General features: G+C 42.0%; 1 protein-coding gene across 2 annotated transcripts in view; it reads left to right on the plus strand.

The window, feature by feature from the left end:
- Positions 1-27,623, plus strand: part of JPH1 (junctophilin 1) — a 235,427-nt gene extending 207,804 nt beyond the window's left edge. Inside the window, exons 4-6 of one of the 2 annotated variants that reach the window (XM_033933305.1) lie at positions 1,147-1,787; positions 24,082-24,182; positions 25,152-27,623. In XM_033933305.1, the coding sequence (XP_033789196.1) occupies positions 1,147-1,787; positions 24,082-24,162 (722 nt within the window). In that variant the 3' untranslated portion in view covers positions 24,163-24,182; positions 25,152-27,623. Of the gene's footprint in view, positions 1-1,146; positions 1,788-24,081; positions 24,183-25,151 lie in introns of those variants that run through there. The other variant, XM_033933309.1, reaches the window with a different exon arrangement.
- Positions 27,624-27,893: the final 270 nt, after the last annotated feature.

Here is a 27,893-nt window from a genome sequence, read left to right on the forward strand (position 1 = left end):
AGGAGGTAAAGGAATCTGGGAATTGCTGGACAAGGGAAAAAAAAGGAACAGCTGCTACTGGACCTGGAGGGAAGGAGAAGGAGAGATGATACTTGGAGGGGTGGAGGGAAAGGGAAGAGAGTTACTGCTGGACAGAGGGAGGGGGGAGGAGGGAAGAGAGAAGGAAAAAAGGAAGGAAACAACGTGGCAGGGAGATTAGAGGAAGGGAAGGGGAGAGACAGGAATGAGGAAGTAGAGAGATTGATGATGGGAAGGGGGTCAGCAGAGAAATAGAGGGAAAAAGATGCTAGATCTGGTGTAGGAGAGATAAAAATGAAGAGAGGAGTGAAGCTGGAATGAATCATGTAAAAAGGAGAGAGGGGGCACAGGCTGGATGGAAAGGGGAGAGGGGCATAGAAAGAAGACAGATACCATATGGAAGGGGCAGATGCTGGATTGAAGAGACAGAGGGCAGACGCTGGAAGGAAGAGAGTGAAAAGAAGATGAAAGCAGAATCCAGAGACAACAAAAGGTAGAAAAAATAATTTTATTTCTATTTTGTGATTAGAATATATCAGATATGAAATATATATCATGCTAGAGCTGGTGTTAGACATTACTGGGGACTGCAAAGCCCAGGCAGTGCTTCTTTAGCTTCTAGCTGGCTTAGGGCTCTCTCTGACCAGGGGGCATTTGCCCCAGTTGCACTCCCCTAACACTATTCCTGCTATGTGTGACTGCTGTATTCTGTTAGCATGATATTTCTGTGTAGCATTCTGTAATAATTCAGTTTTCTTGATAGTAGAGGGGATATATGTGAAGGGGAGGGGAGACAGGGGTTTTGTTGATCCTTACTTTGTATTATTTGTTTTTATAAAATGACAATTGTTCAGAATATTGTTTCTTTTTATACTTTAATAAAATACATTCAATATAATATCTTAACTGAGGCTTGTGCGGATGGGATCAGATGGTTTGCAAGGACCGAGCTCACGGAGACGAGGCGGAAACGGTGTTTTAAAATTTTAGTCCTAGTAGTTTGCCGGTCCACAAAATAATTATTTTATTTATGCCAGTCCATAGGTGTGAAAAGGAACACTGTGGTTTTTGTGTGTGGTTTTTATTTCATTATGAAATATTAATTTTTTATTTTCTTCTCTGTTTCAGGGCCTGACTATATTAAGCAAAAGTTTCAGGATGTTTTAGAAGTCAGAGAGACCCTTGAGGAGAAAGTTCCAGAAAAAGCACCATCGCCAAAAGGATCTCCTCATTTTTATAGAAAAGGCACTTCGCCCTCACATACCCCTGAAGAAAACCAGAAATATACTACTTCTTCCTCTCCTGCTCCTGTGAAAACACAAAACTCTATAACAGGAGCATCAGTACTCAATACAGAAAGGAGCTCGAGTGAAAACCTTACACCAACTGTGAACAAGCCTCTGCCTCAGAAAATACCCATGAGAGAGGAGGCAACCGTAAAACCTCAGCCAAAGTCATTAGCTAGCAACAATCCCAGCAGCCCTGGAAATGGAGAGCTGCGTACCCAGTATCATGCTCACCATGTAAAAGCGAATGCAAGTGTACCTCATATGGGGCTATATGAAGATGAACCTGAAGACTCTAACCCAGCTGCTTCTGCACTTGCACGGACACTACCAGCTCAAAAGCAGAGTCCTAGAAAACCTCTGAAGAAAATAGAAGCCAAAGAAAGCCAACCTGAACCAAAAGTTAAGAAACCAGAACTTGCTACGCCAAAGAATCAAATGAATAATGATTCACAGTTTTCTTCGGAACATGAAGTTAATTCGGTAGGTACTATACCGTATCTAATACATTCTTATCCCACCTTCTCTCAGAAAAGTCCAAAGTGAATTGCATAAAATAAATGAGTTAGTCACTGGGGAAAAAAAAAAAATCACAATTTAATCAAATAAACGATCCAGTAATCACAGAAGTAAATTTCAATAAAAATGTAGATGTTCATATTCAAGAGAGAAAAATATATAAAAACATCATAAAGCAGCACAAGGACATTTTTCTCACAAAAATAACTAAGTTGTGATTTTTTTTTTTTTTTAAACTCTGCTTTGACATGTTTTTTTCTTTGCAATTTGTCCAAATTTCCAAGGGGATTGTTTTAGGTAGGACTTGGGTAGTCCCCCAAAATAGCTACCGTATTTGCCGGCGTATAAGACGACTGGGCGTATAAGACGACCCCCCAACTTTTACAGTTAAAATATAGAGTTTGTTATATACTCGCCGTATAAGACTACCCCTTCTTCCGCACACCTTTTGCACAACAAATAAAACTTAAAAGAACATCAGAATTTATTTCAACAATTTTAATTAATTCACTAAAGCAATAGAATTCTTTTCCTACCTTTGTTGCCTGGTTTCTGCTTTCCTCATGTTCTCATTCAATTCCTTCCATCCACTATCTCTCTTCCTTCTGCATCTTCCATTTGCTCTGTTACTGTGCCTCTCCCTTTCTTCCCCCTTCCAAATTGGTCTGGCACCCATCTTCTTCTCTCTGCTCCCCCCATAGTCTGGCATCTGTCTTCTTCCCTGCCAGCGTCTTCTCCCTACTCTCTCTTCCTCATTTCCTTTGTGTCCTTCTACCCCCCCCCCCCCACCCTTCCCATGGCCTTTCAGCGTCCTTCTCCACCCCTTTGTATTCCCCCATGTGCTTTCAGCCTCCTTCTCCCTCCTCTGTCTTCAAGTGCTTTCAGAGTCCTTCCCCCCCCCCTCCTGTCTTCACCATGGCCTTTCAGCGTCCTTCTCCCCCCCTCCTTCTCTACCGCCCCGGGTGCAGCACAGCCGGCCAGGTTCCCTTACTTTTGTGGCACTTCCCCGACCGACCGATAACAGCCCCGGTCCGACAAACCTCCCTGCCCTTAACCTACAGGATTGTCGGACCCGGGCTGTTATCGGTCGGTCGGGGAAGTGCCACAAAAGTAAGGGAACCTGGCCGGCTGTGCTGCAACCGGGGCGGGGAGGGGCGGGCCGCCCCTCTCCCTTGGTAGCCACTCGAACCGCGAGGCTACTCTCCTTCTCCTTATCTGCCCTGCCTGCAGCACAGAGCCGAACGGAAGTCTTCCCGACGTCAGCGCTGACGTCGGAGGGAGGGAGGGCTTTGTTTAAGCTTTGTTTAAGCCCTCCCTCCCCTCCGACGTCAGCGCTGACGTCGGGAAGACTTCCGTTCGGCTCTGTGCTGCAAGCAGAGAAGGTAGGGAGAAGGAAGAGCCGCGTTCTGGATAGAAGACTGAGCATCCAGCCCCGCAGGAGCCCCGCGACCCTCGGAGGCATCCCCATGGGATCCCCGCGACCCTAGGGGGCGTCCCCACGGGATCCCCGTGACCCTAGGGGCGTCCCCGTGCAGCTCTCTAAACAGTACCCGGCGTATAAGACGACCCCCGACTTTGGGGAGGATTTTAAGGTACTGAAAAGTCGTCTTATACGCCGGCAAATACGGTAGTTTTTCTGCCACAATGGAACAAAACCAAAACATCTGGGGCAAAAATTGAGATTGTTTTGTCTAGACTTGCTTCAAACATGACTAAATTACCAAAGGTGCCCTAAATGACTAGATTACCACTGGAAAGATTAAGGCATGATCCTCCCTTAATCCCTTGGTGATCACTAGCCCTATCCCCCCCCCCCCACCCCCCCAAAGATGTGACATTATGTACCAGGCTCTGATGCCCATTTCTATTCCAACAGCAAGCTGTGCACTGTAGATAAGAAGACCCAGGGCCATATCCCACTCAACATAAGAATAATCATACAGGATCAGATCAATGGTCCATCTAGCCCGGTTTTCTGTTTCCAACAGTGGCCAATCCAAGTCACAGTACTAGCAGAAACCCAAAGAGTAGTAACATTCCAATGCAGTGTCTGCCCGTGTGTCTGTCTTTCTTTCTTAAATCCAGCTATGTTAACCACTGTAACCACATCCTCTGTCAAAAAGTTGCAGAGTTTAAATATTCTTTGAGTGAAAAAATATTTCCTCCTATCTGTTATAAAAGTATTTCCATATAGTTTCATTGAGTGCTCCCCAGTTTTTGTACTTTTTGAAAGGGTGAAAATTCGATTCACTCAATGGTTCTACACCACTCAGCTATAGAGCCTCAACCTCTTCAGTCTTTCCTCATATGAGGAGTTCCATCCCCTTATTTTAATTAGTCTTCTCTGAACCTTTTCTAATTCACTATATCTTTTTTGAGATATGGCAACCAAAATTGCACGCAATACTCATGGTGAGTATATACCATGGAGTGACACAGAGGCATTATAATATTCTTAGTCTTATTTACCATCCCTTTCCTAACATCTTCCAACATCCTGCTTGATTTTGTTGCCACAGCCATACACTGGGCTGAAGATTTCAGTGCATTATCTACAGTGACACCCAAATTTTTTCCTGGGGGCTGATTCCTAAGGTGGACCCCAGCATAGGATTATTCTTCCTGATGTTCATCACTTTGCACTTGTCCACATTAAATTTAATCTGCCATTTGGATGCTCAGTTTTCCAATTTCCTAATGTTTTCTGGAATTATTTCACAACCTGCATGTGTTTTGACAACTTTGAATAGTTTTGTCTCATCTGCAAATTTAATTATCTCACTTGTTCCAGTTTCCTGATTTGAGGAAAGAGATGTTACCAGTGGTGTGCCTCAAGGTTCATGGATTTGATGAGCTGTGATGTATAGTGTTGGAATAGATAGCTAGTTCTAAATGTTGGGGGGGGGATATGAAAAGAATACATCAAAAGTAATTTACGAGAGATGGATTTTTCTGTTGGATACTGTATGACCGGGTAGGCTGAACAAGCGGATTGAGTGGCGGGTATTTTTTTAATGAAGTCAGGTGACCAGAAATGAGACTTCTGGTATTTTAAGTTCAGGCACCACTGCACTGTGAAGTGGTTAAGGTTTGTCAAGTTTGTTGAAGTGATTGAACCCCTGATTCAGCTGCAGAGTTTGATGAAACAAAGATCTGTTGTCGGGTGACTGATGGATGACATGGTAGAAGTTTATCTACCTGCAGATAATTGATTTTGCTATATAGTATGTAATTGGATTGTTTCATTCCCCTTTAATGTCATATAAATCTTATGTTTCATCTGCAGTTGTTTACATAAATGGAGCAGAGTGTTTTTTAATGCCTGTGATTGCACTGAGAACAGAATGTTTTAAAAGTGTTTATAGCTACTACTTTGGTTTGAGGCTTTTTTCTCTGTCCTGCCTATTTTGATAGAGTACCCTCGGCAAAGTTTTGCTGGACCTTGCAGTGGAACAGGATTTAAAAACTATATCTGATCGAGTTCTGGCAGCAATTTACAAGAATTGGGATTGTTGAAATTTGATCTGCTGTACCATTCAGATTTGTTGGGTAATTGAAATAACCCATTATTGTACTATTTTCCGATTTAGCAGACGACACACAGAAAAAAGCAAAGGAGATGTCTGAATTCAACCTCAGACATTTTATTAAGAATCCAACTAGGATCCTGCTTTCGGCATAAAAATGCCTTCCTCAGGGGACAAAGCAGCTGATAGGTTGGTATAACAAAGGAGGTTATGACATGAAATCATGGAATAAACCTTGAAACTTTGATCGCAAATCAAAAGCCAAAGCAAGTTGAATGCACGTCAAAACCATTAGTGAATAGTTGTCCAATTTGCCAGCTTTTCTAATCTCTGTAAATATTTCTTCATCTGTTTGCTCATTCTGTCATGGGATATAAGTAGTACAGCCCTACCTGTATATTCCTTTCCTTCACACATCGAATTTCTATCCATATGGATTCCACATTGCTATCTATGTCATTAAAGAATGTTTATTTTGTTTGATTCAATTCCCTCTTTAACATATAAGGCAAACCCCCTCCCCCCATTTGATCTACTCTAGCGTGATATAATTTGTACTCTAGTAACGCAGTATCCAACTGATTGTCTTCCTTTCACCTGGTCTCTGAGATGCCTATTATATCTATCTCGTCATTTTCTAAGTCTCCCATCTTATTTTGTAGGCTTCTAGCATTTGCATACAGATACTCCCGCTTTTGAGGATTTCTCAACCGTGCAGAGTTTTTGCCCAGGATTGTTTTTAGTCTTTGATCACGAGCTTTTGCATTAGGACCTTCAGGGACCCCTGAGTAAGTCAGTTTGGTCAAAACACGGACCGTTTTGGGTCATAGTCCCCAATAACTTGGGTCCTAGGTATCTCTTCAAGTGGATTATTGGTCTGTATTTTCAATAAAGCCTGCATCTTGAACATCACCACCTCCACAGTGTTTTTGTTTTCGTCAGACTTCTGGTTCTGTGGAGCATCAAGGGTCAACCTTTTACTTGCGCATAGACCTCTATCATATCACCCCTTGCCGTCTCTTCTCCATGCTGAAGAGCCCTAGCCACTTTAGCCTTTCCTCATAGGGAAGTCATCCATTCCTTTTATCATTTTTGTCGCCCTTCTCTGTACTTTTTTTCTAATTTCACTATATCTAAAGGCTACACTATTGCCTAAACTGACTTTGCTACAAAAGCATCCTCGATGCTAGAGGGTATTGTATCCCCTGGTAGGCAGGTCCTGACTACAGGATTATTTCCTACCTCACCAGGGTAATGCTCTCCTTTTAGGAGACCTCCATGGCAGCACAGGGGCTGCCAACTTCTCCACATTGTCAACTTATAGGTTCCAGCGAAAACATAAAACTTCAAAACAGGTAATTTAAAAAACTTACAACCCTCTTGAGTCAGAGGAAAAGCCTCAGAGCACAGCTCAGGACCTACATCTTCACAAGCTTAAGAGTGCCACGTCATAGGCATAAAAGCCTCCACTTCCAAGAAAGAGATCCAAAACTCTCATTCATGCAGTTCAATATCTCAAAACACTTCATGTGAAATGCTGCTAATTTTAAATCCTTCATGCAAAATACAAATCTGACTCTTATAGTTTATGAAATTTAATGTTCATATTCAAAACACCCAAATGTTATTAAAGTTCAATGCTGTGTTTGAATGCCAGACTTATCATTCTGCGGAGTCTTCATTCCAGTTGTAAAATTGGCTCAAATGTTCCAAAACAAAATGATTCCACTCTTCAAAGATGGCCAAGTCTTTCACTTTACTCACTGCTTTAGGCTTAAGGGACCCAGATTATCCCAGCTGCTTTACTCAATACCTGATAACTGAAATTTAAAAGTAACCACATGGCTCTGGTTCTTCAAACAACACAAAGTGACCATTAACCAAGAAAAATCTCACAAAACAACAAACAAAATAAAATTTGTAAGTGAAGTGCTCAGTATGCTTTACCTGCCAGGCGACAGCAGTATAGATAACAACAGCAGCAGTATAGATAAGCACTGGCCCTCCCTAATCAACCAACCAGATAGGGGGACAAACTTAAAGGCACAGTATCAACTCAAGAAGTTCAAAAAAATGACTTATCTGCAGAGATGTGGGATGTTGTAAACACTGTCATTCCACATAGCAGTACTGCCTGATGATGTTGAAGAAAACCGTAGCTGAGCATAGTATCCCCAAGTGCAAAAAACCTGTGAAAATGTGCGATAACTCAAAGTCCAAAACAAACATTATTCCTCATCCTCAACACGATACATGTTTCACATGTTGCTTCTTCAGGAGAAGAGATCATTCTAAAGAACAACATTAAAAAGTTAAACATCTTGAAAAAAAAAAAAAAATAGAGAGAGAGATAGATAGATAGATAATACTTAAGTTCAATAGCGGCGGTTACCCGAAGGGAAAACCTCCGGTCGCACAGGAATTTTTCACATACAGCAATGCCATCTGCATGGGGCATGTTGCTGTATAATGATTCTACATTCATTGTGACTAGCAGCAAATTAGGTGGTTGCTACTTGATATTGTTCAGGAAGTCCATGGTGTCTTGTAAGAAGCTCTTTATCTTGTGCGCTCGAGGTTTTAAAATTTCCTCTATAAGTCCAGATATTTCCTCTGTGAGAGTGTTAATACCAGATATGATTGGTTTGCCAGAGTTGCCTAATTTGTACATTTTGGGTATCATGCAGAATGTGAAAGAAACTGGAGAAATAGGTGGCAAGTATTTTGATATTTAAGAACAAAAATTTTTAAAACATTTGCATCAAAATCCCCATTTTTCCTATTAATTTTATTCCGTCTTGGTTTTTTGCTATTTTTTGAGGAAGACATCCATATTTTTGCCTTTTCATTATCAGAAGCACCTCCCCTTGAAATGTTGTGCCCCTGAGGTCTTTCTGAGGTATTTTCTGAGAAAAGAATAGGTCGATTTAGCACGCGCTAAACGCTAACGCGTGCATGTTAGTCTATGGACATGTTAGCGTTTAGCGCGCGCTAATCGGTTAGCGCACCTTAGTAAAAGAGGGGGTAAGTCACTTCCACATGTGGGTGATGGTACTAGATGACACCAATGATAGGGCTTGCCTTGTAGGAAATGGCAGCTACAGCTGAGAGCAGCATCACAAGGTGAGAAGACAGTAATCCATGCCAATAAGCTTTTTCTGTCATTTACATATTGACATGTAGTGTACATCATGCAGTGTACATAGTCAGTAAAGCAATTCATTTGGTAAAATCAGAAAATCTGTGTAGTAAATGTTGTTTAGAACATATAACACCCCTCCCCCCTTTTATACTTAAACCGTGATAGAAGTTATTAGCACAGGGAACCGCGCTGAATGCTCCGCGCTGCTCCCGACGCTCATAAGAACTCTATGAACGTCGGGAGCAGCGCAGAGCATTCAGCACGGTTACCTGCGCTAAGAACCGCTATTGCAGATTAGTAAAAGGAGGAGATAGTAACAGCGAGACACTTTTTTGGGGGGGAGAGTTGTTTGGTTAATTCTTTATTGCGCTTATGTATGTTGTCATTGTGATCTGCTTAGACTTTATGCAGAATACTATTTGGTTTATTTTTTTAATAAATAAAATATTATCTCCCCACCCCCTTTTACAAAACTGCAATAGTGGTTTTTAGCGCAGGCCGGCATTCTGAATGCTCTGTGCTGCTCCCAACACTCAGAGTTCCTACTCTGTTTCCCCGAATACATGCTGCACATGGGGGGGAGGGGGAGAAAGGAAAGAGGAAGAATTGGGGTAGAGGAGAGGAAGGGAGAGATGATAATTGTACATGAAAAAAAGAAGACCTACCCCGAAAATAAGACACTGTCTTATATTAATTGTGGGTCCAAAAAACGCAGTAGGTCTTATTTTCGGGGAAACACAGTATGAGCGTCGGGAGGGCGCAGAGCATTCAGGATGCTGGCCTGCACTAAAAAACATGATCACGGTTTTGTAAAAGGGGGCTGGGATATATTTGGAGTTGGTCGACAGTCTTCAGAATATCAATTGATTTCTTGACTCTTTCATCTTTGGTCATAGTCTTAATATTTTTCCCCTTATAGTATATTATATTTTGTGTTTTCACGCTAAGAATAAAAGATATCTACCTTTTACTACAACTAGGTGTATTTTACACTTCCCTAGGTGATACATATGTGAGTTTTGATATGGAAGAGACCACACTTATCTCTCCTGAAAAGAAAAAGGAGACTAATTTTTACTGATGACCAAGTTACCTAATTTATTTTTTGTTACCTGGAGCCCCAGAGGCCGCATTTGGATACATCATTTAGCACCTGCCCTATTCAATCTTTGGCAGCAAAGTCTAGTTGCTATATTAAGCTGTTAAATGGCACTAGAGGCTTATTTTTGATGTTTCGCCTTAAGCAATTAATAATCATCATAGATGTCTGAAGGCCATACAAGATACCGTACCTCATGTCTAGAAATAAAATGAGCAATTTTGTTTTTTTTAAATATATCAAGTAGTTTTATTTTACAAACCTAAATAATGTCATTGCTGCATCTCAAAATAGCAAGCCAGAACTTTGTATATGCTATATCTGAGTTTGAATTTCAAGCCAGCAGATAAATATGTTTGTTGCCTTAATCTAAGGCACTAGATTTGCTCTCCCCAAATAACCACTGCTTTCCATCACACATCATCTCACAGAAACATGATGGCAGATAAATGGCCATCCACAGCATCTACTATTCCCAAAACATCCCACATCCTTGTCTCATGCTTTCTTGAATTCAGACACAGTCTTTGGCTCTACCACCTCTACCGGGAGACTGTTCCACGCATCTACCACCTTTTCTGTAAAAAAGTATTTATTTATTCAATTATTTAGCCCGTCCTCCCAAAGGAGCCCAGAACGGGTTACAAAGTACATCCACAATATAATTGAGACAGGACAGAGATGACATAATTTACAATATAGACCTGACAGTAAAACATATACTGTACACTAAACAGCATCTGGTGAGAGTAGGCGGCGTAGGTGCGTTGACTCTGATGGCATTTCTGGGAGCATGTCCTTAAGGCGCTGGGTTTGTGAAGAGGAAGGTTTTCACGGCCTTCCTGAAGCTCCAAAGTCCATCTAGTGTTCTAACAGATGGGGGGTTGGTGTGCCATAGCCTGGGTATGAAATGTGAGGGCTGTTTCAGTTTTGAGGGAGCAGCCAGGAGGTATGGTCAGTCGTTTTTCTCCTTGGGACCTTAGTGGTCGCTTTGGGAAGTAGATTTGCAGTTTAGTTTTTATGTAGTGCAGAATCATTTCATGGAAGGTTTTGAAAGCGAGGACCAGGGTCTTGAAGGCTTTCACCTCTTAACTTTATCCTATGTCCCCCACTCCCCCCCAGCCGGAGCTTCCTTTCAAATGAAAGACACTTGACTCATGCACATTTACATCACATAGGTATTTAAACATATTTATCATATCTCCCCTCTCCCACCTTTCCTCCAAAGATACATATTGAGATCTTTAAGCCTGTCCCCATATTCCTTATAACAAAGACCAACTTGCAAGATAGTGGTGAACTTTCTTGTGCCTTTCAAGTGCTTATCCTGGTGCAAGTAGCCTGTGTGAATCATCTGAAAAGCTTTATTTTTGAACAGATTTGAAGCAACAGTAGCCTACTAAGTCGTCCGACTGATTTTTGGCATTAAAAAATGGGACCACATAACCCCCTATTACCAAAAACTTCATTGGCTGCCCCTGGAGGCAAGAGTCCTATTCAAATTTGCCTGTATTTGTTTTAAATCTGTACTTGGCTTGGCCCCCACATACCTGGTCGCACATTTCAACTTGGACTGCCCCAGCAGACCTACTCACAGAGTCCACATGTTCACCCATCCATCAATAAAGGCCTGCCGAAACAAAAGATACCTAGATAGAACACTTGCTTTCCAAGCAGGCCAAATGAACAACTGGCTGAGCAACTTAATAACGCACGCTTCCTCCTATCTAAGTTTTAGAAAACTAGTAAAAACAAACTTGTTCAACCGATTTGTATCCTAAATGCTCCCTTTGCCCTTTCGCTTTACTCCATCTGATTTTTACCACGATCTCTCTTTCCCGCTCTGTTCTCAGCCTATATGTATTGATGACTGTCCAGTGCGCCCATTCTCGCTGATTGTTTTCAGCATGTTCCAGCCCTCTTTTCCCTATATCTGCTTCATGTACTTTAAAAACTTACTTTGTACCTATCTTCGCTGATTGTCCAGCTCCTCTTATTGTAAACCGCCTTGAACTACTATGGCTTTGGCGGTATATAAGAATAAAATTATTATTGAGAATAATTCATCGGAGTAGGAGTGGAGTTTTTTTTCCCAAACCCATGAAGTTGAACTGAGGTTTTTTTTCCACCCCTACTTCTATTCCGGTTGATTTTCTCCTTTCAGATGACTAGGTATCTGCTAGAAACACTGTCTGCATGTAGTTTTGGGAGCAAGCCAATTTTTGATTTATAGTGATTGAAATCACCCATTATTATACTGTTGCCCAATTCTCCAGCTTTCCTAATCTCTGAAAACATTTCTTCATCTGTCTGCTCATTATGTCCCAGGGGACGGTAATATAACCCTACCTTTATATTCCTTCCCTTCACACATGGAATTTCTATCCACATAGATTCCATACTGCTATATATGTCATGCAGAATGTTTATTTTATTTGATTCAATTCACTCTTTAACATATAGCGCAAACCCTCCCCCCCTCCCCTCAAATTTGATGTACTCTATCCTTGCGATATAATTTGTACCCAGGCAATACAGTGTTCCATTGATTTCCTCCTTCCACTAGGTCCCATGGTAGTTTTGGGGTCAGTGTGCACTACCCATATGCCGAAAAATAAAAATTTATTTTTAGTAACGGGGCAGGTCTGAGAGCAGAGAGTGGGCGTGATTTGTGCTAATTGGTTAGCATGGCTACATTGCTGCATGCTAATTAATTAGCGCATAACCCTTACCACCTACAAAATAGGAGGTGATATTAGGTCATGCAATACTGAGAAAATTAACATGTGGCCGCTAATGCTGGAAATGGAAAAATCAGCAATTTTACCCCTGCGATAAAAATGGCTTTGGGGCATGGGAATAGAAACATGATGGCAGGTAAAGGCCAAATGGCCCATCCAGTCTGCCCATCCACAGTAACCATTATCTCTTCCTCTCTCTAAGAGATCCCACGTGCCTAACCCAGTCTTTCTTGAATTCAGACACAGTCTCTGTCTCCACCACCTCTTCTGACAACTGTTCCACGCATCAAAAAGTATTTCCTTAGATTACTCCAGAGCCTATCACCTCTTAGCTTCATCCTATGCCCTCTCATTTCAGTGCTTCCTTTCAAATGAAAGAGACTCGACTGATGCATATTTATGCCACATAGATATTTAAACGTCTCTATCATATCTCTCTTCTCCCGCCTTTCCTCCAAAGTATACATATTGAGATCTTTATTTTATTACCTTTTTCATAAAAAAATCTGACTACTATTCTGATGCTTACAGATTTTAGATGATTTAGCTTGCATGCTGATATCTTACGCAGTTATTCTCTTTTGTGCAAACATGCCACAGTGTCCCCTGAAGAAGGCAGTTTACATATACTGATACTGGGTTCCTAATCGGGACGTTGTTCTAACAGGACATTGTTCTAATGAACCACTGTATTATCCATCTTTCAGTTCTGGATTGTTGAGATATCTACAGAGACTCTATTTGAGACTGTTTACATTGATATTTATTGGAATATACATTGGAAATGCATCAAATTGAGAGACTTCATTCATTTGAAGAAAGTCAATGCAGAAACGAGGAGACCCGTCTGCTTTTGGGACAATTACTATTGAGCTATACCAGGGGCTCAAAGACTCCTAGCACTAGCATTTCCTGCACCAACTCATTAACCAGCCCCTTCTTTTCTTAAGATAGATGATATGGGCGAACCCTAAGTATCTTGCTTGGGGTAGTTATAATATCATGAGTGATCCCCCTCGTGCGCCCTGGAATAGGTGAGAAAACATCCAAAAAAATTTTAGCTAAAGTCTGTACCTGCTGTGTCTGGGCTGTTGAGAGTTCTATGCCTACATTCACCCACTCCTCCCAGCCCAAGTCAGCTATCTGAGGGCCTAGATTATCCTCTTTGCACCGCTGTGCTACCAAAGCCAAAGCTTCCCTGTCTTTCCATGGCTTTAGGAGATTAATATGGTAGGTTTGCAGGTGATTTCTTTCATCCCTCACCCTAAATGAATACTTCTGCTCGGTTTTCACCTGTGAGGAGCCGGGATCCGGTCCACTTTTATGGACAAGGGAATGGCAGAAAGACCCGTTTCAAGACTTCAAGTTTACTCCCAGTAGCGTCTACTGCGAACTTTCAAGACTCAAAGTAAACAAAGCCATGGGACCAGACAACCTACACCCCAGGGTGCTCAGAGAGCTGAGGGAAGTCCTGGCGGAACCATTATCTGTGCTCTTCAATCTCTCCCGAAGCACGGGAAGAGTTCCCTTGGACTGGAAAACAGCTAACGTTATTCCACTCCACAAAAAGGGCTGCAGGACAGAGACGGCGAATTACAGACCGGTAAGTCTCACATCCATAGTATGCAAACTCATGGAAACACTGATCAAACAGAAACTTGATACAATCCTGGATGAAGAAGATCTACGTGATCCCCATCAACATGGATTTACCAAAGGCAGGTCCTGCCAATCAAATCTGATTAGCTTCTTCGATTGGGTAACAAGACAACTGGATGCCGGGGAGTCCCTGGACGTAGTGTATTTGGACTTTAGCAAAGCTTTTGACAGCGTCCCACACCGTAGGTTATTGAACAAGTTGAAATCGCTGGGATTAGGGGAAACACTAGCTGCATGGGTTAAGGATTGGCTGAGCGGTAGACTTCAGAGAGTGATGGTAAATGGTACCCCATCCAAAACATCGAATGTGACCAGTGGAGTACCACAGGGCTCGGTCTTGGGTCCAATCCTATTCAACATATTCATAAGTGATATGACCCAAGGGATCAGAGGAAAAATATCATTGTTCGCCGACGACGCCAAACTGTGCAACATAGTAGGTAAAAGCACTATGCCTGACAATATGACACAGGACCTACTACTATTAGAACAATGGTCATCGACTTGGCAGCTTAACTTCAATGCTAAAAAATGCAAAGTGATGCACCTGGGTAAAAGAAATCTGTGCAGGACTTACACGTTAAATGGTGAGACCTTAGTTAGGACCACGGAAGAACGGGATTTAGGAGTAATCATTAGTGAAGACATGAAAACTGCCAATCAGGTGGAAAAGGCTTCCTCTAAGGCAAGGCAAATGATGGGTTGTATCCGTAGAGGTTTTATCAGCAGGACGCCAGAGGTCATAATGCCACTGTACAGATCCATGGTGAGACCACATTTGGAATATTGTGTTCAATTCTGGAGACCACATTACCGGAAAGATGTGCTGAGAATGGAGTCAGTTCAGCGGATGGCCACCAGGATGGTCTCGGGGCTCAAAGATCTTCCGTATGAAGTAAGGCTGAATAAATTGCAGCTGTACTCACTTGAAGAACGAAGAGAGAGAGGGGACATAATCGAGACATTTAAATATATCACGGGTCGTATCGAGGTGGAAGAGGATATCTTCCGTCTTATAGGACCTTCTTCCACCAGAGGGCATCCGCTGAAAATCAGGGGAGGGAAATTTCATGGAGACTCCAGAAAGTATTTCTTCACTGAGAGGGTGGTCGATCATTGGAATGAACTCCCACGGCAGGTGATTGAGGCCAACAGCGTGGCAGATTTCAAAAATAAATGGGACATTCATGTGGGATCTCTAATGAGGTGAGGGCAGGGGGTGGTGAGCAAAATCAAACAGAAGGGTCAATGGAGTGGGCAGACTTGATGGGCTTTGGCCCTTTTCTGCCGTCATTGTTCTATGTTTCTATGTTTCTATAATTCCCAGGGCCTAACTTCCCTACCACTTCTTCCAATGCGCCAGGAACTTGTGAGGGTCTGCCGGCACTAATATTAACACCCGATCTCCCACTACAAACTGGCACTCCTTGGCTTTCCTATCATAGTATACTTTCTGTTTTTTCTGTGCCCGCTCTAGGTTTTCCTTGCCCAACTTAGCAGCGTGAGACAGCCTCTGTTTCAGTTGGGCAAGATAAGATAGCACATCAATACCAGTCTCTTCAGGAGGGTCCCAACCCTCCTTAACTATGTCCAGGAGCCCTCTAGGTGCACGCCCATACATCATTTTGAAGGGACTAACTCCCAAAGAATCCTGGACTCTCTCCCTTGCAGCAAACAGGACAAAGGGAATAAATAGGTCCCAGTCCTTCATATTCCCCTCTAAACCCTTTTTTAACATGTGCTTTAGTGACTGGTTAAAACGCTCTACCAGGCCATTCGCCTGAGGATGGTAGGCGGACGTCCTGATATGCCTTATCCCCAGGTCCTTCCAAAACCCTTCCATCTCCCTGGATAGAAAGTTGCTATGCTGATCCGATAGCACCTCTCTGGGAAAACCTATGGTACAGAATAAACCTATTAATTCCTTCATCAGAGCCGTAGATGATGTCTTACGCAATGGGAAAGCCCAGGGGAACCTGGTGGCCACATCAATAACCACAAAAATGAAATTGTACCCCCGAGGGGTCCTTTCCAAGGGACCTACAATGTCCATGGATAATCTTTTAAGAGGCTTCTCTACCACCAGAATGGGAATAAGAGGTGCTCAGACCGGTTTACTTAGTTAACCGCTGACAAGTGGGGCAGGACTTGCAGAACTCCTCTTATCTCCTGCCGCAGGCCAGGCCAAAAGAACCTGTGCAGCACCTGGGTCTGAGTAGCCTGAATCTTACTCTGACACCAAAACTTGTAGCCGGCACCAGAGCCTTAGGACGGGACTCTGCAGAGCCTCCAGTTGCCAAAGACCAAAATTACACCAGCGTGTGACTGAATGAAGTCACCCTGCAGGGCTTACAGGAACTAGACAAAAACCATCAACAAAGTTTCAGGATGGTAACAAAAGAAAATTTACTAAAATTAAAGTTCAGAATGGCTCAAATTTCCAACATACCAGAAAATACATACAACAAAAATGGCCAAAAGGAAACTCTGGCAGCATTCAGGATTTTCCCTCCTGATGCAAACAGTTCACCCTGTGTTTTACTTCTCACAGAGGTGTTCTCCAACAAAGACTTTTTCCCCAAGTCTGCTCCTAGCAGAGTTCAGGTAAGTATAATTCAGAGAAACATGCAGTTCCTGGCAAAAACACTTTCTCATTCAAACATTCATTTTACAAACAACAAAAGCCTCCAGCCTAAAATAGAACTTGGCTGGGTAAGAGAGGAGTGTCCCAAGTTTGCTTATCAAAAAGCACAAACAGCTTTTCAAAATTTCCGCCCTGATATATGCAAACTTCTCCCCAATAATAGAACACTCACAGCTTTACAGAATAGTGCATAGAAAACTAAAATGAGAATAAACAAAAACGCAGTCCAGGAAGTCAATTAATGAGACTGTGAGCAAAAACAAACCCCCAGCCAACAATAGTCAAAAAGAAAAAAAAAAACACAACTCACAGTCCTTGTGCATAGCAAGTGCTGGTTGCCACTCCTAACAGCTTGTTCAGGACTGCTGGCTTTTCAAGAGGGAAGACACGCCCTGCTCTACCTGAGTCTGTACCCGGCTGATCTTCTATTTGGCTCCCCCAGTAGTGACCTGGATAATAGTCACTCTGCCTACTGTCAGATCTGGCTTTATACTCCAGGGTCCTAGCTCTGCTGTATTCATGAGAAGGTTGGTGTAAAATTTTCCCAACCCCCGGCTCTGGGAGATCTAAATAGTGTCGGGTCCTGGGCACCTCCTTTTTGGGTTTCTTGTCCCCTTCCTTTCCTGTACCCACCAGGACCTTGGCAAGCGCGGAGCCTGACCGGTCACAGTGGTAACCCTACGTATGTCCTTTAAAAGTATAATAGAGGTAATCCATAGAAGAACTTAAGTAGAAATCCAAGCATACATATATAGGTAAAAGTAAATGTAAAATATGGTCCCATTAAAGAAATATGAATTTTCCAAGCTGCTTGAGCCATAGCCTAATATTGAGTTTATCTAATTTTCATTCACCTAGTATAGGAAGGAAATATAGAAAGAATTGTCAAACTTAAAAGATTGTGGGATAGGAACATAGAACAGCATAATTTTTAAAAAAAGGTCTTAAGTCTGTTTTGGACCTAGAGTGCTAGTCGCCTAAAGTCAGCAGTGTCCAAAGTCCATTCTTGAAAAATACGTCCAAAATATTTTTTTTTCCCAGAATCATCTAATTATACGTCCAGCCGTTTGATCATCCAGACCGCCAAGTCGTCTATCTTTATACCACATTCTCATCCCAAACATTGTCCAAGTCCAAAATGCCTAGAAAATGACCTTTTGGACGTGGGAGAGGTCAGCAAATTGATGGACTGGCCTCCCAAACATGACAACAGAGTAGTGGGGCACTTTACAAGACACTGCTGTGAATTTCACAAAAAGGGTGTCACATAAACATCTCACCACAACTCCCTTGCAGGTCATGGTGAGCCTCCCCCCAAAACAAACAAACAAAAAAAAAAAAAAACCCTACTAGACCCACCTGTCTACCACACCAGTAGCCCTTATGCTACAGGTGGAACCTATATGACAGTACAGTAGGGTTTTGGGGGGGTTTGGTGGGCTCACATTTTTCATCATGAATGCAGTGGTTAGATTGGCTTATGGGCCTGGGTCCTAAACTAAACTAAACTAAGCCTTAAGTTTATATACCGCATCATCTCCATGGAAGTGGAGCTCGGCACGGTTTACAAAGCTTAAAAATATAAGAAGAGAGGAGAAAGATTTACAAGAGTATATGAATAGAGGGAATATAAATAGGAGAAGAAATGATTTTATGTTAGAAAAAATTATTATATGTTAGAAAAGAGCCAGGTTTTCAATTGTTTGCGGAATAATTGGAGGGAGCCCAGGTTCCGCAGCGGGATAGTGAGATCGTTCCAAAAGCCTGTGATTTTGGAGAGGAGGGATTTTCCCAGTTTGCCTGCGTAGAGAATACCGTGTAGAGAGGGGAAGGATAGTTTATGTCTGTGGGCGGATCTGGTGGTAGCAGGCCTTGAGGCGTTAAAAGATAGTGGGATTAGGGGTGGAAGGATGCCGTGAATGATCTTGAAAGCCAGACAGGAGCATTTGAAATGAATTCTGGAAAGCACTGGGAGCCAGTGAAGATTGGTAAGTAGTGGGGAGACGTGGTCGAATTTGCGTTTTGCAAAAATCAGCTTGGCTGCGGTGTTTTGGATAAGCTGGAGTCTATGAAGACTTTTTTTTGTTAGGCATAACAGTAGTCGAGTTTGGAGAGGATGGTGGATTGTACAAGGATGGCGAAATGTTTTTGGTGAAAGTAGGATCTTACTTTCCTCAGCATGTGGAGGCTGAAAAAGCATGATTTTGCCAAGGAATTGAGGTGATCGTTGAGGGAGAGAAAAGAATCGATAATGATGCCGAGGACCTTGCTTGAGAACTCAAGGTGCAGAGCAGAGCCTGTGGGTAGTGTGAAAAGGGTGGGCAGGTATTCTAATTTTGGGCCGAGCCAGAGTAATTTTGTTTTTGATTCATTTAATTTCATCTGTACCGAGAGGGACCAGGCGTGAAGTCTCATTATGCATGAAGTAATGTTCTCTTGGAGGTTTGTGAGGTTCTGGTCTGTTTCGAGGAGGATAAAGATATCGTCAGCATATGTGTATATTGTTTCAAGGGGGGATAGTTTGAGGAGCTTCAGGGAGGTCATATACATGTTGAATAGAATAGGGGATAGGGGAGAACCCTGTGGGACACCGCAAGATGGTATCCACGGAGCGGATCTGGAGCCATTTGTATTGACAATGTAGGAACGAGAGCGAAGGAAGTTTGAGAACCATTTTAGGATGAAGGAGTCTATTCCTATCTCAGAAAGTTGGTAAATTAGTATGTCAGGGTGCACGACGTCGAAAGCTGCGGAGAGATCGAATTGTAGTAGAACAGCAAATTTGTTTCGAGAGTGTAGTTGTTGCATCTTTGAAATTAAGGAAACTAGGAGGGACTCGGTGCTGAAATTGGGTCTAAATCCGTATTGGAAGTGTTGTAGAATGGAGAATCTCTCTAGGTAAGAGGAGAGCTGAGTAGCGACTATGGTCTCTAGCAGTTTAGTTAAAAGAGGGATATTTGCTATGGGGCGGTAGTTCGATGGTAAGGAAGGGTCGAGATTGGCTTTTTTCAGAAGAGGGGATAAGGCAATGTGTCCCATTTCTGTGGAGAACAGGCCCGATAGTAAAGCTTTATTTATAAGGCTGGTAAGGGAAGAGATGGCCTGTGCAGGAATGTGTTCGTAAAGGTAGGATGGGAACGGATCTAGGATGCATTTGCAGGATTTAAGTTTGAGGCAAAGTTTAGTGACCTGGAGTTCGGATACGAGTTCGAAGGAAGTCCATGATCTGTCAGCAGGGATAGGGTTGGAGTCATTCGGAGGAAGAGAGTTGTAAGAGACAGCTGGGGGAATGAACTTTTTATGGTGGTGATCTTCTCGTTGAAAAATTTGACTAGGTCATTTGGAGATGGGAGGGAGGGGCAGGAGGTGGAGTTGTTTTTTGAAATTAGGTTGCGCCAGATGTGGAACAGTGCACTGTTTTGGTTTTTTGACCTGGAGATTTTATCTCCATAGAAATTCTTCCTAGCTTTATTTAATACGGTGTTATAGAACTTGATGTTGTCTCTCCAGGATTGTCTGTCTGAAGGGGATTTCGATTTTTTCCATTTTCGCTCCAAGGCAAGACATTTCTGTTTTAATTCCCTGTGGTATGGGAGATACCAGGGAGCCTTGTGGGAGTAGGAGATGGGTTTTGTGGATAGAGGGGCAAGGACACGGTACGTGGTCCCGGAAAGAGTTACCCAGTTGTGCCAATTTGAGCCTGGGTCCGCGTGTTTGGGAAAAGGAGGAAGTTTGTTGAGAAACTGGGACCAGAACTGTTCACTTGTGATTTTTTTGCGGTAGGTGATAGAGTTTGTGGCTCGGGTTGGGGTACCAAGGTGTGACATGAAGATGGGGAGGCAGAAAGAGCCTAGGAGGTGATCGGACCAGGGGACATGTTCCCATCAGGTCTCATCAGTAGAAGTTTTGTGTTCAGTCAGGTCAAGAAAGCTGATGATGTCAAGAGAGTGCCCCTTTTCGTGGGTAGGGGTGGGCGGAGGAGCAGTGAAGCCTAGGGAAGTAAGGAAGTCTTTGAAGTCAGTTGTGTCCTTATTGGTGTTGTCATCTAGGTGAAGGTTTATGTCGCCAATGATCAGTAGTCTATTGAATTTTAAGAAGGGCCTTGTTATGGTTTCAAAAACAAATTCAGAGGATTTATTCCAGGGGGTGAGTGAGCGGTAAAGTAGCAGGATGCCTAATGGATGGGGATGAAGTTCGTCATTTATTGAAGCTAGCATGAATTCTAAAGAAGAGTGGCTGTCCTTTTCGAGGAGCTCGACATTAAAGAATGATTTGTAGAGAAGGGCCAGATCTCCTCCTTTCCGGTTTATTCTGGGAGAGAAGAGGCCATGGTAGCCTGGGGGACAGAGTTCATTTTGAGTGAGTAAGTCATCTTTTTCGATCCATGATTCAGTGATGCACAAAAAACACGGATCAAAATCTTCGAGTAAATCTTTTAATATTTGGGTTTTGTTTCGGACTGATCTGGCATTACAATAGAGTGTAGGGACTGGGGTGAGAGAGTCAGAGGTAAGGTTGGGTAGGTTTGCTGGGGGAACTGGCTTTAAGGCGGTGAGGTTGACTCCTCGGTGCTTTTTGAAAGGGTGGGTTCTGGTGAATACTAGTGTGGGGATTCTGAGGCCAGGGCAGATGTTATTAGTGTATGAAGAATCGGGAGAGTTTGGGGGGAGAGGTTTTTGGCAATGGGAAGTGTTAGTGAAGGAGCAGAGGAGGAGAATAAGGTCCTCCTCTCTATGGTTCACTAGCCCACCCCCAACACCACTTAATCCATCTCTATGCAGTTCTACTGGGCTTTCCTATGCCAAGCACTGATGTTCTGGAGGCAGATATGTATGTTTTTATTCCGATTTTTATGGCGGTATGGGGGGTCAGTGATCACTGGGGGAGTGTGTGTGGGTCTATACTTTGTCCCTGCAGTGGTTATCTGGTCACTTTGGATACCTTCTGGGCACTTATACCTGTTTTTAGCTCATCTAAGTCACAATGTATAAGTTCCATCTAGGCAGTCTCGTTAAACTTTCGATTATCCCTGCGGGATGTCTAAGTCTGGGTCAGCTCACATCCCGCCCATCTCCTGCCCTAACCTCTCTCCAAAAACTCCCCTTTTCTCTCTGGGTGCACAGTGTCAGTCAAAAGACCTAAGCTGCCTCTAGATACGTCTAAAACCTGTTTTGATTATCGGCACTTGGACAACCTGTCTTTTTGATCATCCAAGTGGCGATTTAGGTGGGTTTTTAGATGTATTTTTGTTTCAATTATGTACCTCATAGTGTTGTCTATAATGGTCAATAAAGGAAGTAGAATATTAGGAATTATTAGGAAAAGAATGGGAAATAAAACAGCCCTCTGTATAAATCCATGGTGCAACTGCTCTTTGAATACTATGCATAACAAAAAAGATATACTGGAAAAGGTTCCAAGAAGGGCAGTCAAAACACATAAAGGAGTCTTTCCATTCTTCTTTAAAGAAAAGTCTGAACAGGTTTGAGGTCTTCAGCCTGGCGAAGAGGGAGCTAAGAAGAGGCATCTTAGAATCCTATATAATTAATGAGTAGGGTGGAAAAAGTAAATAAAGAATGGTTATGTACCCATTCAAAAAGTACCTGGAGTAGTGGATAATCCATGAAATAAAAGGCAGAATGATGCTGATAGGCCTAATCCAATCAGGGTACAAATTCATTTAAAGGCACAGCAACCCAAACTTAAAAGAAAGCTTGCCACTCATTCGTCCCATTCAAACCAGTAGGTTCCACAGAATTCAGAACAATCCATCTGTTCTTTGCTTGAGAGCATGTTTATAATCACCTCCTCTGCTGTTAGGCAGATGATACATCTCAGTTTATGAAAGCTATGGCCATACTATGGGAGCTTTGAGGCTTTGATTAATTATTTAAGTGTGTTGTCTGTTCCCATCCTACCCATAGAGTATGGGAGGGGCCTTAGATGACTGGGCAATCGAAGTCTTAGGCCCCTCCCAGTGCATCTCAGGATGCACCGGGAAGGGAAAGACCCTTCATTTTGAAGAGTCAGGCCTGCTGGCAGGAAGGAGTGGACATCCCTCCTGCCGGTTTTCCATCCAAAGGTACAGGGAAGGGAGGAGTGTGTGGGGTGTCACGCTTGGTGAAAAGGGGCCCTCTTTGGAGAGGTGCTGGGGGGATCAGTGGGAGGGATGGATAGAAGAATTGGGGACCTCCCTGCAGGTTTAGCTAATCACAGTAGGGCAATTCCCAATTAGCTGAGCCTGCAGGATTCCCTGAAGCCGCAGTTATGGGGATTCCCTGCAGTGATCAGCTGATGGCAAGCTGTAGACTATTTTCAGGATCCCCCAGCAAACTTATGGTTTTCCAGGCCTACATTTCCGGCGCCTAGAGCCTTAAGATCCTCCTCTCTGCATCTCCTTCACATACCATCCTTAAAAATCACTAGTACGCGTCGGGCCTCTTCATTTGCAACTACAACTCCCACAGTTTGGGACTCTTTACCACCCCATATCATGGCTGAGCAAAACTTAGATAAATTCAAAGGAAATCTTAAATCCTTCCTTTTTAAAGATGCATATGAATGCTGATCCGGTTTTGTTGTTGCCTTGATCCTCTTCTGATCTCCTTTACCTCCCTTCCATTATTTAATAAACATGGAAACTTGGCCTATCTTTGCTTGAATCGCACCTATGTAGGCACTTGAGGCACGATTCTCTAACTGACACTGTTGCATGATTGACACGCGATTTATGGCCGCTTTTAAAGGTGGCCACCGACATGGGTGCTGGTTTGAGAATCCGAGCGTTTATTCCCATTGGTGAACTCCAGGGGGTAGAAGGAAGCTATAAAAACAATGAGGTGGAGAAAAGAGACTGTGATGACCTATGTGCCCCACAGTTACATGAGCACTGTGGTTTATGAAATGTTACATTTTTCTAAATGTGTCTGTATACGCTGGCACTTTTGAGAGTAGTTCTATAATAGAACACCTGGTAAGAGCCTAAAATAACATAGTTGCTTACATTTCCTTAGAGAATACATATGTGCCCCTAATGTTTAGGCATGAGCACTGAAACCAACCATGTTTATGCCTAAATATTGTTGAAAAGTGTGTAATGTACAGTATTCCATAAGTTATGCACTTCAGTTTAGGCCACACTCAAACTTTTCCCATCTGTAACCCCTTTGCAAACACATGCTATGTAAGTTACTTGGATGTTTGCAAAATAGCACATAGCTGGGCTTTTTAAGTGCCCTTAGTCTTAATATTTACACATGTAATGGGTTTGTAAATGCTAGCACCTGTATTATAGAATTGTCCTATAGGTGAATAAAGTGCATATCTCGTATCTTTCTTTCAATAACGGTGTCGAGGAAACTATAAAATAAAAGCAACAATCATGTCACCATTTTCTTCATGTATTTGTAAGAACATTAATCAAATCTGTTTTTATTTTTCTTATAGACTCCCAATTCAGTCATGATTGCCTTGGTCATGCTGTTGAACGTTGGTTTGGCCATTCTTTTTGTCCATTTTCTCACTTGATTGGAATTTCTATATAAAGAGTAAGTATGGCCTTTGTTTTGTCACCACCAGTGGAGTTTGGTCAGGGCCTTCAGGGGATTCACTCCACCCCATAAAGGCCTTGAGAACACTGCTCTGAATTTGATTGGTCGAGCAGGCAAAAGACAGATGCTGCTCAGCCAATCAAATTCAGATCAGTACTATCAAGGCCTTCAGGGAGTTTGGAGAATCCCCAGACCAAGAGCCCTGTGTTTTTGTTTGTTTTTTTTTTGGGGGGGGGTTACTTTGATGGAGTTAGACTGGTTGAGCAGGATGCCTACTCAACAAATCAAACTGCATCAAGAAAAAGTAAACACAAAAATAAAAAAGCAGGGCTGTAGAGCTGGGGTTCTACTGAATCCCCTGAAAGCCCTCACCGCACGCCACTGGTCACCACACTGTGTAACATAAAAAGAACTTCTCAGCTCAAATCTTAAATTAAACTTTTGTGTGAATGTGTGTGTGAGGAGAGAGACTTTTTTTTTTTTACATATATTGAATAAAACATATATATATGTCCCATATTTTACATAAGAACATAAGAATTGCCGCTGCTGGGTCAGACCAGTGGTCCATCATGCCCAGCAGTCCGCTCACGAGGCGGCCCTTATGTCAAAGACCAGTGCCCTAACTGAGACTAGCCTTACCTGTGTACATTCTGGTTCAGCAGGAACTTGTCTAATTTTGTCTTGAATCCCTGGAGGGTGTTTTCCCCTATAATAGCTTCCGGAAGAGGGTTGCAGTTTTCAGTATTCATCACTCTCTGGGTGAAGAAGAACTTCCTTATGTTTGTACGGAATCTATCCCCTTTTAACTTTAGTGAGTGCCCTCTCGTTCTCTCTACCTTGGAGAGGGTGAGAAACCTGTCTTTATCTACTAAGTCTATTCCCTTCAGTATGTTGAATGTTTCGATTATAATTATGCCTGTATGTGATTCAGTGTTAATTGATATAACTGTTTTGACTCTTCAGTGAACTCATGACTACTAAGTGGCGTTAACCCACAATTCTCGGCAGTTGTGTCATCAGCCTTTTAAAGGGCACCAGTCATAATCGGACACAGGGAAGAAGGATTGGAGTTAGAATGGGAAGCAAGAGATGAAACTTGGAATACTCAACAGGGAAGGCCTGATTGGTTCCTCTGGTGATGATTTGTGGCTTTAGAGTCCTCCGAAACAAGCAGCCACTTTTGGGAAAACAAAATGGAACAAAATATATGTGTCCTGCTGAAGCAGTCTAACCAGTGAAGTACATGGGCCTATGCCATCTGTCCTGGTTACGTGTTACTAAACTGGAAATGTCTGGCACTGCACTTTGTACTGATGGAAGCTAACAGCTGCCCTTACTATTTTACTCTATGACGTTCTTGTGGTAGAGAGATGGGAAAGCGACTGCCAGAGGAATGTGGTCAGAGAATTCAGTTGCTGTGGAAATGATTCCAGCCCTCACTTCTGCTTCATTAAAAGAAAGTATTCGCAGCATCACTCACCAGTCTTACTTCATTACCTGCTACTTTTAACATCTCCTGCAGTTTTCTTAGAAGCTGAGTTTCATTTGTTTTTTGCATGATTCTATTCTGTTCATTGTTTTGTTTAAACCCAGTTTCCTGTAGTTATAATACATAGTCCAGTATGGAGAAAATGGTTTTGTCGGCAGCATTAAAATAAAGCCACAGTATCCATCGGTCTCCCTCTGCCCTGTCTCTTTCCACAAACAAACACACACACACATATACACATGCTTTATAGGGGTTGTTTTTTTTCCAAAAAGAAAAACAAAACTCAGAACAGAAATTAGCATGCACAGTTACACACACACACACACAGGTGTATATATGTATATATGAAAGAGATCTTGCATATATAAAGATTTATATAAAATCAACTGCATTTCTTTAAAATGTAGCAAAACTCCTAGTACAAAATTCCCCGGCCTATTTTCTTAGCATCTTCCTCCCCCCCCCCCCCCCCCCCCCCCACTCTAGATTCTGATCTTAGGAGAAACTATAATAGTTTATAAACACTGAGGGTATTCTCACAAATTAAAAAAAAAAAATAGTGAATCAAAGAGAATACTAGGGCATATGGTACAGATTATGCACACTTTCCTTCTCCAATGTTGGTGGTATGATCTGTTATGTTTTAGCACAGAAGTACCATCCTGAAGCTGCAGTTAGAATATGACTTGTCTGAGTGCATATGAATCCCAATAGAAGCTGCATTTATTGCTGGTAATAGTGCCATGCAGTGGGTTTTTTTAATTTTTTATTTACATGTTGAATATATTCAGGGAAAGTACACAGGTCTAGTCATATGATGCATTTGATCTTTTTAGCATATTTAAAGTTTTATACTGTATCTAACTTTACCTCAGAATGAATACCCTTGGTAAATGAGATTGGGCATGTTTGTCTTAACTAGTTTTGCAATTCTAGCTTGTGGTCAAAGTTTATTTTATGTGCCATTACCCTGAAACTAATATATTCTTCGTTCTTGAGAGCATGTTTATTTCATGAAGAACCTTGTCCATGGAGTGGTTGTTTTAGACTCGAGTATTTTTAATTAAGCATACTTCAAGTAAGGGCTTGGAATATCTCTTTACTTTATTTAGAAAGGATTTCAAATGTTTTGGTATCGAGCATTTTTCTTTTCTCGTCCTACCACCTTTTTTTTTGTTTGTTTGTTTGTTTTGGTTTTTTGAATAGTTTGTATGCCTTTATTAAGATATGTGTTTTAAATGCCTTTCGTTGCAGTGACTAAGATTGAGTCTGAAACATCTTGGCACAGGGTAGTAAGATACTAACATTTTACAGACCAATGTGAAATTTAAAAAAAAAAGAAAGGGCAAATGATATTAACAGCTTGTATATTTGTTAAAATTATTAAACTAACTTTTAGAATTAGGAAAAATATCTTAAGGTGAATGAGAGAAATCACACACATAAAAATTTGTACATTTTTTATGTAATTTTCCCTTGTCCTCTAGTATCCCGTTAACAGGAAAAACACTTTTTTAAGCTGAAATATTTAATTCTTATTTATGCTGTGAAAACAATAGATAATCAGCTTATGACAATGTTTATAAATTTAAGTGAGTGTGTTTAGTTCCATTTATAAATATAGTGTGATTTATAAGCTTTTATAAAATGAAGCTCTGAGACAGAAATAGTTGGTATTTTTCTAAAATGTGCACAGCTGTATTTTACATGAGAGGTTATTTATAATTTGGTTGTTATACCGTATACTTCATTTTGGATAGCACAGGAAATCTCCCGGTGTACTTAATAATGTCACTTTGTCTATGTAAGAAAGTTTGCTGTGAAAACTCTTGATCTGCAAGTTCCTTTGTTTATAATCCTTGATCTCTACATGTATAATGTACAGCTTTTCCAACTGTATTTGCCCTAATAAAAAGATGATTCATAATAAAGATATTTTTATTGTATCAAAGGTTTCGTCAGATTTCTTTTGTCCTGGATGCATTCTTTTCAATTTCTAATATGTGAAAAGGTTGTTAACTCAGGGACATAGCTGTGGGTAGGCCTGGATAGTCCGTGGCATCTCCAGTTTGGATTCAAGTCCACCCAGTTGGCAGCATTGGCATGGAGCCAGTGAGAAGAGAACTTGAGTGCGACGGGTGTAGAGGTCCTGAACAGCTGGGTAGACATCCCCAAATCACGTGTCTTGCAGAAGGCATCAATCATTTTCTTCAGCA

Source organism: Geotrypetes seraphini, chromosome 2, assembly GCF_902459505.1.
Source record: "Geotrypetes seraphini chromosome 2, aGeoSer1.1, whole genome shotgun sequence".
In the NCBI taxonomy this organism is placed as follows: domain Eukaryota; kingdom Metazoa; phylum Chordata; class Amphibia; order Gymnophiona; family Dermophiidae; genus Geotrypetes; species Geotrypetes seraphini.